General features: G+C 51.5%; 1 protein-coding gene across 1 annotated transcript in view; it reads left to right on the top strand.

Moving 5' to 3' along the window:
- The first annotated feature begins 3431 nt into the window (after window positions 1-3431).
- LOC102471080 (5-hydroxytryptamine receptor 3C-like) overlaps window positions 3432-10149 on the top strand; it is a 16767-nt gene continuing 10049 nt past the window's right edge. Inside the window, 9 exon segments of the mRNA XM_027776709.1 lie at window positions 3432-3556; window positions 5507-5673; window positions 6081-6125; window positions 6613-6722; window positions 6986-7155; window positions 8933-9093; window positions 9606-9707; window positions 9710-9824; window positions 10010-10149. Of these exon segments, the coding sequence (XP_027632510.1) occupies window positions 3490-3556; window positions 5507-5673; window positions 6081-6125; window positions 6613-6722; window positions 6986-7155; window positions 8933-9093; window positions 9606-9707; window positions 9710-9824; window positions 10010-10149 (1077 nt within the window). The 5' untranslated portion in view covers window positions 3432-3489.

Here is a 10149-nt window from a genome sequence, read left to right on the forward strand (position 1 = left end):
GATGGAGGAGAGGGACTGCAGTGGGAACATGGCCTGTGGGAGTATTTTCTCACTTTCTCTGTCTCTCTCTCTCCAGTGAGCGCACTTGCCCTCTGGCAGATTAAAAAGAAAAAAATTTCTGAACCACCTTGAAAGCCCTCAGCTTGGCTTTGGAGAGATTTGTGGCTGGAGTTAAAAAGTCCTACAGACTCCCAGAATATTCCCAAGACAGTGGGGGGGGAGGTATTCCTAATGGGTTTAGAAAGTGGTATCTTGGGACCAGCAGTTAGCGTAATGGCTATGTCGCTGGACTCCCACGTAGTCGACCACAGTTCGCGTCCCGGACCCGGTGGCTTAAACTCACGCCAGGCACGTGTGCGTGTGTGCCCAAGATCCCGAGAGGAGAGTGGAGGAGAAGGGATTGTGGCGTGGCCATCCCCCCTGGGGGGTGATTTCTCGCTTTCTGTCTCTCTGTCTCTGTCTTTCTGGTGAGCGCACGTGCCCTATAGCAAAAACCTCTTGAAAAAAAAAAAAAAATTGACCTCTCGGTCACAGAAGCAATCTAAAGATGGCTGGCCGCCCCTCTCTGAGAGCCTGCTGGAGAAGGGAAGGAGCAGGCAGGGCTCCCAGGAGAGGCTGTCCGGGCCTGTAAGGACGACTGTGTCCTGGGTTGAACTCCAGGAGAGCTAGTCTGAGCAGACATGCCTCCTCCCGAACAACCATCACAAGTTCTTCATTATGTCGAACAAAAAAGGACAACTACAGAGTAAACATTACAAAGAAAGAGAAAATTTGGGTCTTGCAAAGCTAGCCCAGGATCCTGACAGGATGTGGCATGGCCAGGCCCCCCTGGACTTTCTCTCTTTCATTTTTGTGCATGCATGCCCTCTCTCATGAATAAAGAAAAAAATAAATAGAAGCTTTGAAAAGGAGAAAAGTTGGTAGGAAGTGGAATTAAATTATGTTTATTTGGATATAAGAATGTTGAGGGGCCAGCAGGTGGCATGGTGGTGAGGGGCACTGGACTCCCACATGGCCAACCATGGTTCGAGTCCTAGACTTGGCAGCTTGCTTTCTCTCTCTCTCTCTGTCCCTCTCTCTGTCCCTCTCTTGTCAAATTAAAATAAAAGTTAAAAAAAATCATTCTTTTTAAACTTTTTTTGAAATTCATGCGTATTTTTAAACACTCAGTTATCTGTGAACTTTTTGAAGACCCCTTGTATTCTAGTCTAAAATCAAAGGTGGGATCTCACCTACTCCTGTCTGTGCTCGCATCCGTTTCCTAGTGGATCACCACTGTGCTTGCCTTCCCAGATCTGTCCCATCACGCCTGTGTTTGCGTTAAAATTATTCTGTGTACAGGACCACGGCTTCCTGGCCAGGAGGACCACCCGTAGCCTGGCCAATGCCCAGCCCCATGCCAGCAGCTCCTCCTGGGCTAGCCAGTATGCTGCCAGGTGCTAGCTAACCTGGCTGAACTCTTCCAAGTCACAAAAGAGAGCCCTGAGCTGTTCGTTCCCATCAGGTGTGTGCGCTAGCCAAAGAGGCAGAGACAGAAAGTGAGAAATCCACCCCCAGGGAGGATGACCACACCACAGTCCCTTCTCCTCCACTTGGAGCATGTGCACACATGCACATGACGTGTTTTTTCAGACCACTGGGTTGGGGACTCGAACCACAAGGTCAGCCATGTGCAATCCAGTGCTTTAACCAGCCCACCACCTGCTGGCCCCCACCCATTTTTCTTTCTTTTTTTGGGGGGTGGGTGGGTTTGCTACAGGGCGTGTGTGCTCGCCAAGAAGACAGAGAGAGACAGAGAGACAGAAAGCAAGAAATCACCCCCCAGTGGGGATGGCCACACTGCAATCCCTTCTCCTCCATTCTCCTCTCAGGATCTTGGGCACACACGCACACACGCCTGGCATGAGTTTAAGCCACTGGGTCTGAGACTCGAACCGTGGTCAACTACATGGGAGTCCAGCGAATAGCCATTATGCTAACTGCTGGTCCCACCCATTTTTTTCCAAGCCACTGAGGCCAGGATTTGAACCGTGGTTGGCCATGCGAGGTCCAGTTCTTTTAACCTCCAGCCTATAAAGCCAACCCTCTGCCTAAGCTGGTTTTATAACAATTCTCCCTTGCCATTCCCAGCAATTCTAGCTACCTTTTTTCTCTTTTCTCTTGATCTTCCTTCATCCCTTCCCATCAACCTCCACCTCAGGCTGCCAAGCTTCTAAAGATGGGAAGAAATGGCTTCCAGAGCTGGTAGGGCTGCAGGACTGCCTCAAGTGGCACGCCTCGCAACCCTCTTCCCCAGGCCCCGCCGTTCCTGTCTTTCTCAGCACTTTCTATTTAGGGCCTCCGTGATCTTCCCCTCTGAGCACGGTGTGTTGAATTCCAGATCTGACCCTGCAGCCTTTCTGCAAGGAAAAACTTTCTAAGTCTTTCTGGAATTGTAACTAAGATTCAGAGTATGAAAATGCTCTAATTCACTGATTGGGTCTAGTTGTTTTGTTTTGTTTTGTTTTCAGAGCAAGACTTTTTTTGCTATAGGGCACAGAGAAACAGAAGTGAGACGTCATCCCCCAAGGAGGTGGCCGCAATCCCTTCTCCATACGCCTCTCGGATTTGGGGCATGCATGCACATGCGCCTGACATGATCTTTAACTCACTGGGTCCTGGACTCAAACCCTGGTCAGCTACGTAGGAATCCAGCGATGAAACCATTATGCCATCTGCTGGTCCCATGGGTCCAGTTGTATTTTTTAATAGAAATAGGACATGACATAATATTGACCCAGGCCAACTATATTGTTATCAGCTGAGACTGTACGTTAATAAATTATACGTTACCTATAAACTATTAGCAATATAAAGATCTTAAAAACAGCTTTGCTTTCATAATTTTGTGACCTTTATTATCATGTGATCAATGTATAGCATAGAAAATATATGGAGAACACTGGTTTGGGGAGAAGGAACTGCAAAGGCAGACTGGAAAAGGGTGTCTAGTTAGAGGCTATGGGAAAAATACAGACAATGGATGCCGAAAGTATGAACCAGGCTTTAGAATTTGGTATTTTGGATAATCCCCAATGTCAGCAAAAGCTATAAGATACTTTACTATTCATAGCCAAATAAATACCTACATTCACCGCCTTTCCAAATCCGCAGGCTCCAGGCTTCGGAAGAACATAATCCTTACTCCCCCACCCACGCTCTCTCACTAAGGCAAGTTATTTTGTTATTGATCTCGGCCTAGTGCTGCCAAATTGAACGCTTCTCCCTTGTGTTGGCCCAGCTTCCTGGCTGCTGGGAGCCGGCAGGCATTCCTGGACAGGGGCACAGCAGGACACTGCGGTGACCTCTCCTGCCACAGCCTGTCACTAGGGAGTGGCCACCTGACATGGGCAGTATTCAAACCCAGGAACCAAGGTGTGGTCAGACTCCTTTAAGCTCAAGGATGTGGGGGCTCCGGATGAGTCCCAGAGAAGAGCTCAGGAGAGGAGGATGGAAGTGGGGTGGCCTTCCTGGACAGCAGTCTTCCTCCGCCTCACTGTCAGCTTTCTGCTTCCAGGTAAGACGAGGCGAGAACAGGGGACACCAGGGTGTCTGGGGGACACCTGGGCTTCCTCTAGCATTGGGAGGGCATTCAGAACTAACGTGCTGAGCGGTTCTTTCGTAACCCTTTCTTCTGACAGACAGACAGATGACTGGTGAGTACACACAGCCTTTCTCCACCCCAGCCTGCGCAGGGATCTCCTGAGCGGTCTTCCTTCGGCACCTCTCCAATTCCATCTTGGCATGACTTCCGGCACGGCCCTCTTCGCCATCTCCTGTCTTTTCCCTTTGAATGGCATCTATGGGAAGAGTAGTCACTGAGCTCAACCTTCCCTGAGGGATCAACTAGAAACCCCACAGCAGCAGGGCACGGCGCTCGGCCAGGCCCGCCCACCCTGGAGGTTGCAAGCTGGCAGCTGGAAACCTCCCTGAGCGCACAGGCCCATGCGTGCGCGTGCGCATGCGCCGGGGCTGGCGGGCTGCCATCGCACTTCTCTGTCCCCTTCTCGGACGCTCTCACTCATGGAAGTAATAAGTAAGCAAACTTAAAAAATAAAAAAGTACACCACCAGGAAGGGAGGGCTCAGTCTGAAGTACAAGGATACTTTGTTCCGTGAAGGGAGATTTGTTCCAGGCTGAGCACTTACTTTAGCACAGGAAGAGATGTTGACACAGGAGAGGCAAAGACCACAGGAAGGTGGCAATAAGAGGGACCAGCAGATGGCGGGGTGGTTACCCTGGACTCCCACGAAGTCGACCGCGGTGTGAGTCCCTGACCTGGCGGCTTCAAGCTCACGCCCAAGATCCGGAGAGGAGAGTGGCAGAGACGGGATTGAGGCTGGCCATCCCCCTGGTGGGGGCGGATTTCTTGCTTTGTGTCTTATCTGTCTCTTCAGCGACTGCACATGCCCTACAGCAAACATCTCTTTAAAAAAAGATGCCAATAACAAAAACTTCTACTCAGATACTGCCCAGGTGGTACCGTCAGGAAACGATGTCTGGGACCAGCAGTTGGCGTAATGGCTATGTCACTGGACTCTTATGTAGTCGACCGCGGTTCGCATCCCGGACCCGGTGGCTTAAACTCAAGCCAGGTGCATGTGCGTGCGTGCCCAAGATCCCGAGAGGAGAATGGAGGAGAAGGGATTGCGGTGTGGCCATCCCCCCTGGGGGGTGATTTCTCCTTTTCTGTCTCTCTGTCTCTCTCTGTCTTTCCGGGGAGCACACGTGGCCTATAGCAAAAAACTCTCAATAGAAAGGAAGGAAGGAAGGAAGGAAGGAAGGAAGGAAGGAAGGAAGGAAGGAAGGAAGTCTGCCTCAGCCTCTCCCTACAACTGGGCACATGATACACCTTCAGTGACGTGCCAGCCCCGGCACCTATGACGCAGTGCTCAGCAAGGCCAGGTCGCTAAGTCCGAGGGGAGCAGAATAAATGCCTAGCGCCGACTGAGAGCACGAGCTACATGGGCCCCACACCTCCCCAGCGAGGCGCCTGTTTACTCCCGATCCCTTTGGCTCCGTCAGTTCTTGCTGGAGTAGACAGAAGTCCCGAAGGGCCAGGAGGAGAATACATTAGAGCAGCGCGCTTTCTACTTGACCGGGACTACACGCGTTAGGGCAGTGCTGAGCGGTGCACCGCTAGGTGGAACCAGGACGCTTGCGATGGGTACATTAAAGGACTTCTTGAGGCAGCCATTGCAGTAAAGCCAAGTTTGCATATAGACTCGGGCAGATTTTGCATGAGAAGGAAACAAAGGAAGAAGAGAGTAAAGACTTGCTCACCACATCAGCTTCCACCATTTGCCTACCAGCCGGCCCATCCTCCCAACCTTGGCCTTGGGGAGGATTAGCCCAGGAAGTTGTTGTTCAACTCCTTCTCCCATAAGGTCTTCTTTTTCTCTCTCTGCACAGAGATCCCAGTGCTGGCAATTGGGGGCCTCTCTCATCTGGTCTCTGCTCTCCACAGGAAGAGGCGACACTTTCACCATCAATTGCTCAGGCTTTGACCAATATGGGGTAGATCCCGCGGCCTTCCAAGCAGTGTTTGACAGAAAGGCCTTCCGTCCAGTCATCAACAACAGCATGCCCACTCAAGTCAACATCTCCTTCACCCTGTCCGCCATCTTGGAAGTGGTGAGACCTGGTCCCCGCATCCTTCCACAGCTTCTGACAGGGTCCTCTGCTGTCAGCCCAATGTCATGCCAGTCCAGCGGCCAACACTAGGTACCCAGAAGGGACTCACTACAAATTAGTTGTTTTCCTGGGTTGGGTGGCTTGAGATGAGTGCTACAGTGACATTACTTTCAGATAGAATTTGTCATCGAGTCCTGTTCTTTCTGGAATGCTCCAGAAAGGGGTGGTCTGCACATCAATTAACATCTGAATTGTCCCTAGTCACAAGGGAAACACATAAGAAAAAGTCAGTCCAAGGCTGAGAACTATGCCAACCCTAAGAAATCAGTAAATACTGGTGAGGCTATGGGGCGGCCATGGCTCAGTCCTCCTGCACTAATAACCCTGGGTGAGAGTTTCTTTGTCAGGACGCACAGCTCCAGCTTCTGACGTCATTCCTGTGGATGGACTTGGTAAGGCAGATTCGACTCCCCCCTTCCCACTCTCATTTATAATTTTACATTTGAGGAATTAGAAGTGATTTAAAACCTTGATAGTCCAAACCTCTACCCAAGGTATAAATTTTTCTGAGACAAAACAACTCCATCTCAAATTCGACTGACTCTTGGGACACGAAGTTCTCTGGGCAGTTCAGGAGGGTAGACGTGGCAAGCACCCAAAACAGCCAAGTGGTTGTAAGCCACTCTGTTGGTGTGTCCATCTCTAAGTGGTCTCAGGCCAGATTTAAGATGTGCTTGGGGAGAAAAAAAAGCTATTTAATTATACTTTACTGGTGAATTTGATGATGCCTCCCCCCTTGTTAAATAAAGAGGGAGAGATGGGCTGTGGCCAATAGGAACCCAAGCGAGAGTGGGAGGATGGGGGTTTAGAGAAGAACGGAAAGAAGAGCAGGAGGGGCTGACTAGGCTCTCCGCCACGTGCCTCCGCTCCTCACTGCAGATGTGGGACAACGCCTTCATCAGCTGGAACCCACAAGAGTGTGTCGGCATCAACAGACTTACTATATCTGCTGAAAACCTGTGGCTCCCAGACATCTTCATTGTGGAATCGTGCGTATCGGGGCTGGGGAAAGCCAGTGTGAGGCCCCGCCTGCAAAGAATGACCTAGCGCCAGTGCAGGGCACAGAGCCACAAAGATTTAGACGGGGTCACGGGGTGGAGTAACCGACTTCCACACCACGGCGAGGAGTCAGACGAGCTGGGACGGCATTAGGGAAGGAGGCAGGAGGAGCACACTAGGGAAGACGTGGAAAGGAGGGGACGAAAGCCGACGCAGGCCCTGCGTCCCCACCTCTCCCTCGCCTTCCCAACAGCATGGACGTGGACCAGACTCCTTCGGGTCTCACCGCCTACGTCAGCAGCAGAGGCCAGATCAAGTATGACAAGCCCATGCGGGTGACCAGCATCTGCAACCTGGACATCTTCTACTTCCCCTTCGACCAGCAGAACTGCACGCTCACCTTCAGCCCCTTCCTCTACACGGGTAAGAGGCACCCTCAGCAGCTGCTTCCGATTCAGAGAAAGCTACGTAGGTGGTGGCGGTGTTGTTAGGGAAGGTTCTAGATCAGTGCTTCCCAACTCTGACTACCCACTTAGGCCTTTTAAAAATCCCGGTAACCGCCCTGTCTCAGAGATTCCAGTGTAATCGTTGCAGGCGGGTCTCAGCCCTGTTTGTGTCCGTATCTCCCCAAGTGATGCTGATGTGCTGACAGGAGTAAGGGCTCCTGCTTCACGTCTCAGATGGCCACGGGCCAGACGAAGTTCACCCAAGCCTGACCTGCTACACTCTCCTCACTTTTAGCTCAAAAAATGTTTAAGGTTTTTGCCTTAACACGTGTACACTCACCACAGAGAGAGAGCGCAAACGTGAGAAATCACCCCCAGGGGGCACGGCCACACTACAGTCCCTTTCCCCCCATTTTTTTCTTGGGATTTTGGGCAAGCACACACAGAGCACCCATTGTGATTTTCAACCTGCTGGGTCCAGGACTCAAACTGGTTGACTATGTGGGACCCAGCACCTTAACCACCCTATCACCTGCTGCCCCCTAGCTCAAATGTTTTAATTTTTTTTTGAGAGAGAGGTTTTCACTATAGGGTGCGTGCGCTCGCCAGACAGACATAGAGAGACATAGAGACAGAAAGTGAGAAATCACCCCCAGAGGGGATGGTCACGCCGCAATCCCTTCTCCTCCATTCTCCTCTCGGGATCTTGGGCACGCACGCACACGCGCCCGGCGTGAGTTTTAAGCCACCGGGTCCGGGACGTGAACCGCGGTCGACTACGTGGGAGTCCAGCGACATAGCCATTATGCTAACTGCTGGTTCCCTCAAATGTTTTAATTTTAATCATTAACAGCAGGTGGCACAGAGATTGAGGGCGTTGGATTCCCACATGGCCAACTACAGTTCAAGTCCCGGACCTGGAGGCTTGCTTTCTCGCTTTCCCTTTCTCTCTGTTTCTCTCTGGTCAAATTAAAAAATAATAATAACAAATTGAATTAAATAAATAAATAATTCTTTTTTAAAAAAATTATTAACATACACATAGTAAGCCAATACATTAACCTGCGTGCCAAGTGTTATGTGGTATGTCTGGCCCAATCGATCATCATAATGGGTGTGCATACGATTATTACAATGTTGAGCAGTTGAAGTGTGATACCACTGGGCCAGCAGGTGGCATGGTGGTTAAAGGCACTGGATTCCACCTGGCCAACTCTGAGAACCGAGTCCCAGACCCAGTCACTTGACAAACACGCCAGGCAAATGTGTGTACGTTCCCCAAATCCCGAGAGGAGAATGGAGAAGGGATTGCAGCATGGCCATCCCTCCTGCAGGTAATTTCTCACTTCTCCTCTCTGTTTCTCTCTCTGTCTCTCTCTGACAAGTGCATGCACTCCATGGCAAAAATCTATAAAATAAATAAATAAATCACAAAATTTGATCCCACTAAAACAGCAGCATGCAACTGGAGAATTGAGAAGGAAAGTAGGAACACCTCCACAAGTTCTGCCTCACTTTGGAGTCACAGCCAATATTCCCATAACCACCTTGACTCGCTTCTGTTTCCGACAACGAAGGGAGTCTGCAGCCCACACACACGCGAACTGCTGCCCCGAACCCTTCTGAGAAAAGCACTGCTGTGCTTTAGCAGGACAGAGTGGGAGATCTGTTGAAGACGCACACTATGGGAGGAACCGGGTTTGTGGGCAGGAGGCGTGGGGACTCTGGACTGAGCCGACGGAACTCCCTTACAGTGGACAGCATGCTCCTGGGCATGGACAAGGAAGTGTGGGAGATCACAGACACCTCTCGTGACGTCATTAAGACCCAGGGAGAATGGGAGCTCCTGGGCATCAACAAGGCCACCCCAAAGATGTCCGTGGGCAGCAACCTCTACGACCAGATCATGTTCTATGTGAGTGAGCCCGAGCTTCCCGTTCGACTTCTGCTCCCAGTCGCTGTGTGACTTTTCTCTCCAAGAAGTGAAAAGGAGCTTGGAGGATTAAGCACCTGCTCCTCACTCCACGCTCTACCTAGCTCTCTACCCACCCTCCCTGAAGCAGGTCCTCGAGCCTCCCTCCCTTCCTTACACTCCCCTGCCCTGCAGAGGGGAGGGCGGCTGGAAGGTGTAAGCACCGCTGCTCTGGGCAGAGCAGCCAACCATTTGATGGCCCAGAGGGCCCCACGTGCCCCTAAAATTCTATAACCATTGTGTCCCCAGTAAGTTGAGAGTAAGTAAAAATTAGACAACAGATCGGAGACACTTATGTAGATGAACACGATTACGAATGCTTGTGTTACCTAAAGAGAATGCCCCGTAGACAGCCTAACGCCAATCTAACACCATGGCAAGGATTAGACAGTCAGCATACAAGCAGGAGCTCCCTGGTATCAACTCACTTGTCACCCTCTTTGCTCTCTCGTCAGGTGGCCATCAGGCGCAGGCCCATCCTCTACGTCATCAACCTTCTGGTGCCCAGTGGCTTCCTGGTCGCCATCGACGCCCTCAGCTTCTACCTGCCGGCTTCTACCTGCCGTCCTGGAGTGGGAACCGCGCCCCGTTCAAGATCACCCTCCTGCTGGGCTACAACGTCTTCTTGCTCATGATGAACGACCTGCTCCCTGCCAGCGGCACCCCCCTCATCAGTATGGCTCCTTCTGTGTCCCAGAGAAGCTAGAGACAGTAGGCACAGGGAGAGGGACAGGGAGAACTGACTGCCACTCCACTTGAGAGAAGGGGTTCAGAGGAAGGATCGAATTCGGGAAAGAGGCTTCAGGAAACTTTAAAGCTGAATCTGCCCTGGAGTATTTATAATTTCCTTCACCCTCAGGTGTCTACTTCGCGCTGTGCCTGTCCCTGATGGTGCTCAGCCTGCTGGAGACCGTCTTCATCACCTACCTGCTGCACCTGGCCACCACCCAGCCGCCGCCCATGCCTGGCTGGCTCCACTCCCTGCTGCCGCGCCGCACC

Source organism: Tupaia chinensis, unplaced genomic scaffold, assembly GCF_000334495.1.
Source record: "Tupaia chinensis unplaced genomic scaffold, TupChi_1.0 Scaffold000708_1, whole genome shotgun sequence".
NCBI lineage: Eukaryota > Metazoa > Chordata > Mammalia > Scandentia > Tupaiidae > Tupaia > Tupaia belangeri.